Source organism: Scleropages formosus, chromosome 14, assembly GCF_900964775.1.
Source record: "Scleropages formosus chromosome 14, fSclFor1.1, whole genome shotgun sequence".
Classification (NCBI taxonomy): domain Eukaryota; kingdom Metazoa; phylum Chordata; class Actinopteri; order Osteoglossiformes; family Osteoglossidae; genus Scleropages; species Scleropages formosus.
Window position 1 is genome coordinate 5,277,814 of NC_041819.1, and position 13,345 is coordinate 5,291,158.

Consider the following 13,345-nt stretch of genomic DNA (forward strand, 5'->3'; position numbering starts at 1 on the left):
GCCATTTTTTGTTTGCTCATCTCCAGGTAAATGACAGTTTAGTATGTAATAATTGAGAATCTATTGATTTTAAAAAAAAAAAAATTACACCAAGAAAAATTTATGATAAATATGCCCAGGTGTTTTATAAATCTTGTCTTTATCGCTCCCTAGTGGTCTTAAAATATACAGTAGCTGGAATGTGTCATGTTCTTACACTGCCAGTTTATTCTTTTTAAAATCATTTATCCTTGCCTAGGTCATATTTTTGTATGGTGGAACTTTCAAAGTTTGTTCATTCACTACAGTTACATATAAGATACTGCACAGAATTCTCAAACTTCAAGACCTCTGGTAGAGGACCCTAGCTTGAGGAAGACGCACACACACCACCCATGTGGGGGTGAAAGGGGGATTTTGTGTGTGTATATGTATGTGTGTGTGTGTGTGTGTGTGTGTGTGTGTATATATATATATATATATATATATATACACTGTATATAAAATCACAGTGTATTGCACAAGCTCGGAATTAAGTAGTCCAAGGGCTGAAACAGCAGAACCTTAATTTCCTTGCAACATGATGAGATACTTGGAACACTGCATGCTTTGACGCTTACATACACATGATGAAGTATATACAATGACAGGAATATACCCAGGCAAACAGATGGACAGATCGTGGTTTCCAGCTTTATAGTACAATGCAATGTGCATTAGACGCTGACAGGACTGATCAGGTAGTCGGCTCTTCCTGTCTGCTTCTGACCCCATTCCGTCATCTCCTTCTGTCTCCTCATAGGTCTTTCCGTTTGCTACAGAACAACCAAAAGCAATTCCATGCAGTATGCATGAAGCAAAGCACCAGGATGGACCCAAGTCAATCATCTAGTCATCCACCATGGCTTTACACTTGATACCTCAGTCTCTATTTTTTAAAAAGTTTTCCCAGAATCTGTGTAGCAGCAATACTTTATTTTTCTTATACTTGTCCCAGTGTCAGATCTGCTTAGGACCTTAGAGCTGGAAAAGACACATATTATACAGGTACATTGGGATTCATGAATTCTGAATAAATGTTTTGCTGAAGTATCTGCCAGTATTTCCTGTGACATTGTGTAAAGGAAGCAGATAGATGCGGCCGGCACAATTATGTAAAAACACCTCAATAAGGCTGCATCTTATATTTTAAGTGTTTTATTTGCGAAATCAAAAAGTTGTGATAAGACATAAATATTCTAAACACACAGGAAGAGAAATGAACCTAGTTATTTAACACCATACATTTTAAACTATGAAGTTATTCAGCATATGTAAAAGAAAACTGAGAAAAATCTATAAATCCTTTGTGAAATGTGAAAATATACAAAATATCATGCTTTCCTTTTGAGTAGTTCAGATCCAAGTCTTGCACTGCTCCACAAAATAAAGCATGAATACTAAATCTGTGCCATTATTGGTGAACTATTAAGCTTATAACTAAAAACTAATAATAGATAAATGTTTACACAAACATGACTAAAAGAAGACAACTTTTTTAGAAGTACCAGTGAATAATAAAACTGTACCAAGAAATCAAAGCATACAGATCTTTAGACCACTGACATTTCAGACATGGACTTAAAATAATAAAAGAACTTTCAAATTGGTATTTAAAACTGAGCATTTTCAGTCTTTTTCAAACAAATTCCAGCAGACTTTGTTTTCCTATTTCTTCTTTTTCATGATTTTCTGCTGACTTCTGACCACATGAGCTTGTCACTGATGAATGAATTGGGCTTTGATTTTTTTTTTTCCTTTTTTTATCAACTATTTAAACTAACATTGGAAAATAATGATATGATAGTAAGGGAACTTTTTTTAATGTACATTTATAAGAAAAATGGACCCAGACCACATTCTTTTTTTTTTTTTTTTTTTTTGAGGTCCCATTGAACATATTTTCTTAATGTGTACCATTTCAAAGAAGCAGCATAGAGTTGCCTTGGGACAACAATTTAATGAACAGCAGGGGGTTCAAAAAACATTTTAATAGCTTGTGATAATCTCCAGGACTCAATTCAATTTTCATCAAAGAAGATAAAACGGTTTGATATGAAAAATCATTTCAAATCAGGATGGATATACACAAATGGAATATTAAGGAGCAGACAGACTTAATAGCATCCACTCACTTTTCATTTCAAAACATGGTGTTTGCCTGTCATTTACACCGCTTTCATTCTTCATATTTATGTAAGCCCTTTTCTGCCTTCTGTTTTGATTTGCCAGGAAATAGCTTCTATATTGCATTTTTCTCACTAAGGTTTGTGCTTGGACTCTTATCATGTGTCATGTTTGAAAAAAGAGAAAAACTTCTTTGAGACTTAGAGGCTCCAGAGCCTTGGCACTCTCGGGGTGGGGTGGGGTGTTGGCTGTGAAACTGGGCAGAAAAGACCAGCTCCTGCTTCAGGCTGACACAGACTTATTGGTGACCGGGGAGCTACTCTGCTCCAAGCCGTGTTCACTGACCCTGGACTTCATGCCTGATGGCTTCTCATCCGGCAGCACAACCTCGGGAGACATGCACCAACAACAGAGGCAAGCCTGCAGAGAGAAACACAGCAGCTGACAAGTCATACTTTATTGTTATATATAAATAGAGTAATAACAATGGCCATACAGTAGTTTGACTGAGATAGAAAATCACGTATGGGACCTACGTGTAGTTTTCCTAAACTATCCCGAACGAATTTAGGGACTGTTAAATTTTAAATACATGAAAGCATTGTATATGCCTCCAAATTACATGACTATCCAAAATCTGTGAGGAATTTTTAAAATCTTCTAATAGCCACTTTTACATCAAAGTTATAGTATTTAGTGAAAGTATTTAAATTTGAAATTTATTAGCAGTGTTATGTTAATCAAATTTTAAGACAACAGAAAGATTTTAGTCATGTATTTATATGTCAGACCAATACTACAGAAATGTAACATATTAAAACAAGTTTCCAAATGAAGAGACAAAGGTAGATCCTTGTGGTTTTATACTCATAAAGAAATTGAACATTTGGCTGAAGATTTATTTTAAAAAAAATTTAAATTCTATATGTATTTTTCCATTTTAAAACTACAGTTCTGCAACTTTTCAAAAGGAGTTAGTCCACTAAGTAAGCAAAAGTCTTAAAACTGTTGGCTCTGCTTTTGTTCAGCTGATACTGAACAGACTTCCGATGGAGTGAAGTAAAAAGGCATTTTTTGGAAATAACAGGGTGGTATAATTAATTTCTTTCCATCAAGTATAATGTCAGCGCTTTGCTGTCAAAAGAAAATGTCTTCAGACTTTAATATTACAATAAATTACAGTGGTTCCTGTTAAGGACTGGAAACACCCAACGAAAAATCACATGCACATTATCTGAAACCGCTCATCCTGAGTGGGGTTGCGGTAAGCTGGAGCCTAACCCAGCAACACAGGGCACAAGGCTGGAGGGGGAGGGGACACACCCAGGATGGTATGCCAGTCCATTGCAAGGCATCCCAAGTTGGACTCGAACCCCAGACCCACCAGAGAGCAGGACCCCACCAAACCCACTGTGCCCCTGCACCACCACACGCCCCAATGAAAAATCAACAAATGAATAATACTAAAAATTCTTTCAAGAAAGAATAATCACTATTTTAAAAGTCCAATAAAAACCCAGCTCTATTAATGAACTCAGTATCTTCATTATTAGAAGCTTTAAGCAAAGAAAAAAGTTTCAAAAAGCATTTGCAATGGAACTGCTACCTTCTTTTACCAGTGCATCAGGAACCTTTTTTCCGGGAAAGACCACTCATATCCAGGACAAGTCGCAATGTCCTTTCTCCTGTTCCCTTTCCCTTGGAGTCATAAATCAGTCAGTCCTTTCCTACAACCTTTCAAGCAACTTTTTACTTCATTTTTTTCCATGAAAACCAAAAGCTCTCTTGCTTTTCAGCAGAAATGAAAGCTTTTCTTTGAAGGTGTTTTCAGATACATTTTTCCAAGAACTCCTTCTAACCTGTTTGGCAAGGAGATCCCCAAGGAACAAACTTGACTACATCTCCCTTTTGCTTTTCCCATAACCCCATAAAACATGGCTAGTTCAAATATTGTATATGTGAAGACCACCCACAGAAAAGAAAATTATAAATTCCAAATATCACATTTTGGCACTATTATACATGTTGCCTGTTCACTTCTGCTTGTGCACATGAAGAACAAGTAATTGTGGCAACTTTTCAAAGGAATTAACATGAAACCAAACAGTACTTTGGGAGAAAAGTTCTTACCCTGAAACAATTCTTGAATCTTTTGCTGACCATGTATAGAGCGATGGGGTTGATGCAGGAATTTACTGATGCCATGTTGATGCCAATGTAGTCCAGGATAAGGAAGAAGCTTAATACAAAACATATCATTTAAAAAAGTTGAATTAAAATAAATATGTTTAAAACAGTACCACAGAGCATGGCATTTACCAGAACCTTACCTCAGTAGATCACACCTTTTTGGGTCTTTTTCATTGTAAATGGTTAGCTTCAGGATTCTGCTGAGATGCAAAGGTAGCCAACAGATGGCAAACACTAGCACCAAACAGAAAACAGTCTTGGCCACTTCACGTCTCTACAGAGGAGGAGAAAACAGGAGTAAATCTCAGAAACCCAAGTGCCATTAGTATGGATTAAATTTAAGTAAAGGAGCGGACTTCTTACTTGTCTCAGGTGGTCAGACAGAGCAATCTGCAACCCATTCTTCTTCCTGAGCATCTCGCATGTCATGAGCGTGTAGAATATGGCTGTGCAGGTCAGGGGCATACAGAAGTAGAAACTGAACAGCCACCAGTCTTTTGCAGACTTATAAAACTAGACGGATAAAAACAAAATATTTGTGCGGTAAAGCTGACAAAGTAAAACTGAGAAATAAATATGATAATGACAACAAAAATTAAAAATATGCATCAAAAGCTTTGGATTTTTGGCCGCTGATCTGACAAGCCTGCATACGCATTCAGGATTATAGATCATAATACCAAAGAAGGACACACAGTGACACCATTCCAAGGGTGAGAAAATGACTGATTACAGCACTACTGAGTTTTAAAATATTTTACTATTTGGACATATTGTTAAATATGAAAATACTGAAAAAGGCGTACAAACACAGTCAAAACATTAATAAGTTAAAACAATAATTTTACATAGCACTTTTGTGTACAGCCATGTATATTCCTTTCAAAACACATAAATGTTTCATTTTTGATCAGCTTAATGTCACACTGACTTTCCAACTAAACTTGAAATTATCTGCCAATACTATATTGTTTGAATTATTGTATGAATGCAGTCTTTTTTCCCTCCGTTACAGAACAAATGACTTACCTGCATGATGTGGCTCTTCTGCACGGGATGAAGAAGGCATATTCTCAGGTGCTCTCCTTTGTAATCCATTGTAATCATGTCAAAAGCAAAAGCTTCAGGGATGGCCAGAAGAATGGAAATGACCCATATCGACACAATTCCTATAGCTGTCCATCGTGGAACGCCAATCCCTTTGATGCGATTCCAGGATGCAACCGCTCGATACCTAGAGGATCAGTTGATAAACCAACATTGGTGTGTAGCTGAAAAGATAAATAAATAAGCATAATTGCCTTTTCTGTTCTCCAGATCACGAGTGTATTATATACCTGTCAATGCTCAGTGCACATAAACTCAACACTGTGATCCCAACAGAAGCCTTTTGAACAAACGGTACAAGTTTACAGACCCCCACACCAAAGGGCCAGTCTTCAGCCAGGAGCTAGAATGAAAAAGACAGCACTGTTACCATACCTGATAGGTGTATTTTAATACATTAGAAGTGTCTATTAACTAAGAATAAAATGCAAGCCTTTGAACTACCCGTTAAATGCAGCACTTTCAGAACAAACAAGAAAACAGTGAACAATGTTGAATCTTTTGGAAAATTTGAAAATTATTAATTCACATTTAATTTGGGTTCATTTCACTTTGAGGGTTAATTGCAACTCATGTGAATCTTACTATTACTTGCAGACAGGCCAGTATGATACATTTGTGTGTGACATTACTCTCCCAGGTGTTGAAATATGTTCCCGTTTTGCACCTCCCAGGTTTATACTTTAAATTTGCAGGCAGAAAAATTGTACCGAAAATTATGCAATTTCAGCTAAAGCTTGTTTTGATCCAGACTTAATCATCTGAAGACGTAACGTCTGTCAGACATGAACCATATAATTTTTAGTGGACAAAGCATCTATAGAACACATGGCAAGAATTTCAAAGTGGAACTAACGAAACAGTTAATGAAAACTAGAATTTTAGAAAAAAAGTATTCCTATTAAGCGCTCATTTTAACTTTTGATGTAAATGCCCAAAAAAAAAAAATGCCTGTGTATGTGTGTAATGTATATTGCTAGTCTAGAGAAATGTGAGTGGAGCAGCTGACAGCATAGTGCTAAGTGCTCCTGCCTTTGGATCTCAAGGTTGCTCGTTTGACTCTCTACTACTACTGTAGACCCCTTGAGCAAGGTAAGCTTTCTAGTTCCAGTAAAATTACCCAGCTGTATAAATGAGTAAATAATTGTAGATAACACTGTAAGTTGCTTTACAGAGAAGTGATAAATGAGTAAATATAATAAAATGAAGGGCAGAAATACCACAAAAAAATGAAACACTTTGTCATGTATCCTGGAACGACCTTTCATTAAGTCCAGTGATTTTTCTGGCTATAAAATGTTGGGGTTGGAATTTCAGATCATTCTTCTGCAGTCCTTATAACCCAACACCTGAGGGCAGGGAGCACTTTAAACACTGCATGGTGATTGGGAAACTGCTGTTAATATGATTTATGACACTGCAGACTGATGATGGTACTACTGTATCAAGTCCACCCACCTTATAGACACTGATGGGAATGTCTATAACAACATGCACAAGGTCCCCCAAAGCAAGACTTGTAATGAGGATGTTGGGTCCATTCCTCATCGACTTGTTATTGTAGATGATCTTCAGCAACGTGGAGTTTCCGATTATGCCAACCACAAAGACGAGGCAAGAGACCACAGTGTTTATGTATTTAAAGGTGTCTCTGATCTCAGTAGGACCAGAACACATGGGGGGGAATGGCCTGGGTCGTCCTGGGATTGCGCTTCGGGGCAAGGACACGTTGACAGCCCACCCTTGGCTGGAGGAGAAAACTGTCTTCTGTCCTTCATCTCCTCCGGTCTGAGCAGAAACGACCATGAGGAGCTCAGAAGCTAAAAAATGTATTAAAGGTATCAAGAAAGTTCTTGCCATATCGATATCCTCAGAAGCGCCTCCAGGTTTTATCTTATCCTGTGTGTTGTCAGCGGAACTGACCCTATACAAACAATGCAGAATACAGGGGAAAAATAAAAAATAAAAACACAAATCAATGAAGCTGTTTTTGAATTATCCGTATCAATCATACTGAAATTTATTTAGTGTTGTCTGATTTTGCGGTAAATGTGGTAAACGATTAAAAACAAAATTATAATATGTAATACTTTTTTAAAAATACATTTTAAATATCCAGTGAATAATTTTAGAACAAATGATGTTTGGTGTGTATAAGCGCGGCTTGCATTACGACTCACCTCTTGAGAAGTGAAGGCTGGGAGGGACAGATTTGCGCACTTATTCCATCGCAAATAAAAAAGGAGGGAGAAGTTGCGCAAACGCGTCTCCGCTCGTCCCGCGCGCGCTTCTCCCCCGAAGGACCCGCCACTAGGACCGCAGCTGCGGTTCTACTTCACTCTCATTACATTATCTCACACTTATTCCTGTTGTCACTTCGGAGGCTTCTTCTGCGCAACAATGTGAATAAGGGATGGGCTGAGAGGAGCTCAATCGCACAGTCGTCACGGGGGAAACCACGCGTAAAGAAGCCCTTGTGGGTGTAAGGAAAGGAAAGTGTCCCTCCCGTTCCTGTCCGTCTCGGCCCACTGGGAGCAGCCCTGCCTCCCGAGCTCCCTAAGGAGAACCCTCCAGAACACTGAGCAGGGAGAAACTTTCACCAAAATGCCACCGACTTTCAATTAAGGACGGTGGCTCACGCGTCCCTGCCTCTTTTACATTTTCCTTCTGCACATCTCTAAGGTTAATGCTCAAAAGTCAGTTTCATGTAGTACTGCGGATTATATTTTTATTTTCTGCAGATTATATTTTCAGGTCCATAGGATAGGATAAAATAGAATGGCACTTTATTAATCCCTTTAGGGAAATTCACAGACACAGCTCAACATGAGATGTAAACAAGGTCATTATACCTGACAAAATCACATTTAAAAGTCAACTTTATCTACCATTATACCAGAAAATAAATCCATCAAACTAGTGCTGTCAGAAGTGTTCAACGCACAACACTGCTTTGCGATGTTTAGGAGCTAACAGGCCTTTGACTGACATTGTGGAGGCCGATATGCTGGTAAGGAGGGTCCCCAAAAGTGCCTCTTTGTACGCCATATAAAAATAATTCAGTGACTAAAGGAACTCATCTTATGTTGGGAATGTTAGCCATGATCCATGGGCACAAACTTCCTTCTCATTCTGTTCTTATGCAATCTATTATAAACCAGTCCAAACCACTCTGAGTCATTTGGTCTCAACAAGACATCATATCTCCATGCAGAGAGGTTGAAAAGCACCAGGAGACCAGACATGCCACAGCTGGTTATTCCTTTGCCCAGACAATAAAACGTCTCCATTCTGCCATCTCTCATCTGAGGTCCAGATGTATCTCCTTGACTGGTATTTTGGCAGTGATACATTAAAAGGTGAAAGCTTCAAACCCAACCTGTCTTTAGCAGGAAAGTTGCATATTAAGGTAGAGTTCGCAGATGGTTGTGAAAAAAATTGCACATGGCTTAATACAGGTGTGTTATCTCTGGACATTTTCCTGAATTATCTTCACAGGATTGCACAATGTTCAGCCTCTGGATGATAATGAAAAATTACCTGGCAACATAACTAGTTGTATAGCCCTCTTTACTAGTAGCATCTCATAACAAATTTTACAATTACAGTGTATAGAGTTCAGACATTTTACACAATCACAATGAAACATTTCATGACATGTACAATTAACTCTGAACTTGGGTTGCAACTGGCTCTGCCTGTATAGAGATTGCACGGTGTCTCCTTCCCAAGGTACGTTATGTGATTGCGGTGAATTAGTTATCCTGAATTGTCCACAGTGCATGCCTGTGAGTGACTATACATACATTTGCCAAGTGATGACTTGGCATTCCATCTAGGCTGTATCTTTCCTTCTGCCCAATACTTCCTGGGATTAGTTATGGATCGCCGTGACTTTACTGGATAAACATTTTCCAGAAATGGAGCAATGAATGGAAGAACTGAGGTTGACAGTTAAGCTGGAGCACAGGATGTCAAGCTAAATGATGTCTCAAAGACCAAGCTGAAATTTCTCTTTTGGAAGCATTGTCTATTCTTGGAATAATTTATGGCTGTTACACAAACTATGGTAATAGTGCAAAGACAGGTGATTCACTGAGCAGAGACTCCTCTAACAAGGTGTGGAATGTTTTTAAACTTCAATGCACATGGCATCATTTGTCATGCAGACACTCAGACTGTCTGTGACATTCAGACTGTCTTCACAACCTTTGCAAGACATTTTCTTGCAAAGAGGTCAGTTGGTTCCACAAGTAGCCATGTGCATCGAGATGTACGTTGCTTTAGAGAAAAGTGTCTGCTAAATGAATAAATGTAAATGTAATCAAAAAGGTTTGTTTCAAAATAAGTGTTATAACACTTTGAAATCAAAGATAAATCTTAAGTACCTTGTTGTGAGCTACTCTTCTGTCCCTATCTGCAGTTTCCTTTGCCAAACAGAAAAAATCTTTTTAAAACGTAAATTCTAAGAAGTGAGTTTTTCATTGAGCAATTCTATCAGTTGTAAGACTGCAATAAGCTCTGAATTTGCACCTGACTGCTGCACCCTGAACAAGTCGAAACACATATTTTTTTGCTTATGAATTTTTTGCTCATTCATTTTCATTTTCAAATGAACAGAAGGTGAAAACTGGAATTGTACAAGATAGAGATTGCCAGAAGCATTGCAGCAGTATGATGATCATACCACAGAAGAAATTCAATGGAGATATGATCACTGTAATACTACCACAATTTTGGGAAGCTCATCTTAGATCTGTATCTAAGCGGGATAGAATAGTGTTCAGTCTGATTTACCTTTGCTGTCACAGCTTGAAAATATAATATTTATCTGCAATTTTATCTCTTCTGAAGAATTTCTAAAGTGGTAAACAACAGATTACTTCTCCAAAAACCTCACAAGCTTTTGGATTTAAATAATAAATAGATTCCTCATGCGACAACATTGACAGGTTTTTCTGTATATATATATATATATATATATATATATATATATAAAACCAGTCAGTGTTCTCTCATATATATAGTGGGGTCCAGTGGTGCAGCAGGTTTGGCCTGTGCCTGCTCTCTGGTGGGTCTGGGGTTCCAGTCCTGCTTGAGGTGCCTTGTGATGGACTGGTGTCCTGTCCTGGGTGTGTCCCCTCCAGCCTTGCGCCCTGTGTTGCCGGGTTAGGCTCCGGTTCGCTGCTGTCCCGCTTGGGACAAGTGGTTTCAGACAGTGTGTGTGTGTGTGTGTGTGTATATATATATATATATATATATCTTTATTTATTTTAAAGTGTTTCAATCACCACAAAATCATCAGAAAATAGCAAGAAATATTTTTAAAAATAATCAGAGTACAATATGTTTTATACATACACAAAGCACAAAGAAATCGAGTGATTGACAATATATGTCTACATATAACACTTCTCCTTGTGAGTATTTTTCACATGGTCTGTGCAAAATTATGACTTGACAACTGATACTGAATGTCAGATAGCTTGACTCAGAACAGTATTCCTATTAACAGAACTGTCGGGCTTCTTCAGTGTTTGGTTCATTCACAATACAGCAGGTGAAGATTTCAGAGATTTTTTTAGCTTCATTTGTAAAGGGCTATAGCTCAAACAAAGGAGATCAGGCTTTCATTTTATGTGCAATTGTTATCCTTCCATCACTTTTTTTAAAGGTTGATGTTAGAATCAAAAAATCCTTGCAAGTGTTGGAGATACTTTTCACAGTTACTGGAAAAATTCCAGCAAATATCTGAGATGAAGAATGTTAATATTCTGTGACTGGTGTTGTCACATAAGGCTACACAATATTGCTGATCTCAAAAAAGAAACAAACACTTCATGCTGGCTTACCAGAAAACACAATCATCATATCTGAGAGTGGATGACTGCAACTTGATCCACAGTTTGACATTGATGCTGTCCTTACTGCTAAGACCTCCAAATTTCCTTTTTCATCGTGATTTATTATTAATGGATTTCTCTGACCTCGAGTTTGGATTTAACATTGCATCAAAACCGAGTGAAAATGACTTCCAGCAGGGGTTTATAGCTGAGCTTTAATCCTTTGTTCCTTCTTGACTTGCTGAATTTTACACAGGCACTTTTCAGGGTACCGTTGACCTTTCATCTAGTGTCTACTTCCATAAAGCATTGCAAGGCCAGCTTGTCAGCCCTGCTGGGCTGTGGCGGTGCAATGACTCGGTGCTTCCACCGGCAACTCTGCAAAAATATGACAGATCTGAATTTGAATCATCTGAAATGCCACAATGAAAAGCCATTATTGAACAAGTCTTTAATCATTTACTCAATGTTGACAAATTAACAAGGGGAACAGGGTATTAATTACCCATACTGTCCATATGCATCAACTGTTTTCACATTGACATTTTTGGGTTGAAACACTTTTCTTCAAAGTGACATACAGCTCAGAGAAAACAAAAGTACATCTCACAACAGAGGGCTTAGATGCATACACATGATTTTTGAAGCAAAGGTTGTTTTTTTCTTTTTTTTTTTCAATACCACAATTGTCATAGCACATTTTCCAGTAGCTACCTAGAAGTGACATAAGAATAGGAAAGAAGAATAGGTAGATAAAAAGTAGCTGGGAGTGAAGGACTATCTTCTGAAAATTTTAAGAGCTTAGGAGGAATAAGATCCCAAAAGTCTTGAATTTTGAGAAGCTATTTAAATGCTGCAAGGTACTGAACAGTTCTATAGGACAGAGAGATTTCATTCCAGTCCCCGTCACAAGGAATTTGAGCAGGTGGCCAGAGGTGATGGACCATAGCATTCTAGCAGGGATGGAGCAATGGATTAGATTCTCTAGGTATTGGGGTGCTGATCCTTTGAATCCTTTGAGTCTCGTAACTAGACCCTTGAGCTCGATGGAAGCAGGTAAAGGAAGCCAATGGAGGGAGATGAGGAGGGGAGATACATGGGAACGCTTTGGCAGGTTGAACACAGGTTGTGCTGCAACATTCTGGATCAGTTGGAGAGGCTTGAAGGCAGAGGGAAGAAGATCTGATAGAAAGCTCTACAGAACACCTGGGGAAATATCACCATAGTGTGAACCAAAAGCTGTGTACAGTATGATAGGAAGTACTTGCATATTCCACAAATGTTGATGTTTCAAGCTGCAGGAACAGGTTGCAGCCTGACTGTATAGAGAAAATGTCAATGGCTGTGATATTAGAGGGTGGTACAGTAAAGCAGCTGATAGCACTGGTGTCCCACAGCACTTGGGCAGCAAATTTGAACCTAGATTTGATACCTGTTCAGTATGTGTGGAATTTGAATGTTCTCCCAATGTTTTTGTGAGTTTTCTCACGAAGAAATGTGTTTCAGATGTATTGATGACTCTGTATTGCCCATAGTGTGTGTGTGTGCTACTGATGAATGAATAGAGGGAATTTAGGCTATTGTATCTAGCATTGCAAGTCACCTTGGATAAAGGTGTCAGCTAAATATTATATTGTAATCATCATGAGTCACTTTAAAGAAAAGTGTCCGCAAAGTTAATTCATTATACATTTTAGAAATGTGCACAAATGAATTAAACAGAATCAAGAAGATCCTTGTGTTTTTCTAGCAAGCCACTTTTCAATGAGCCGCAAGGAAAAACCCCAACACTGGGACTTCATATAGAGTACAATTTGTGAAAAGTGGAACACATTTTATGAACACAGTTGGAGCTGTATGAAGTTCTATCCTGTCAGGCCTGAAGGCTGATGCAGCTGATTGTTGAGACAAGTGGTCCTCTGAAAAATGAACTTTTGCTTGGTGAGATGGGCTTTAAATTGCCCAGAGCCAAAGGCATATTTAGTCAGTTTATTATACACCGGTTGTTTTTACTACACCAAAGAAAGACACCTATATGCTCTCCCCAACAGTATTAAAGA

At 38.2% G+C, this 13,345-nt stretch overlaps 1 protein-coding gene across 1 annotated transcript; it reads right to left on the minus strand.

Moving 5' to 3' along the window:
• Positions 1-1,716: 1,716 nt before the first annotated feature.
• Positions 1,717-8,003, minus strand: ednrbb (endothelin receptor type Bb). The gene is made up of 8 exons (XM_018765902.2): positions 7,623-8,003; positions 6,901-7,366; positions 5,673-5,785; positions 5,365-5,569; positions 4,699-4,848; positions 4,476-4,609; positions 4,276-4,384; positions 1,717-2,565 (listed from the first exon to the last, which is right to left on the minus strand). Exons 2-8 carry the CDS (start codon positions 7,300-7,302, stop codon positions 2,428-2,430), a joined length of 1,251 nt encoding a protein of 416 aa, XP_018621418.2. The 5' UTR covers positions 7,303-7,366; positions 7,623-8,003; the 3' UTR covers positions 1,717-2,427.
• Positions 8,004-13,345: the final 5,342 nt, after the last annotated feature.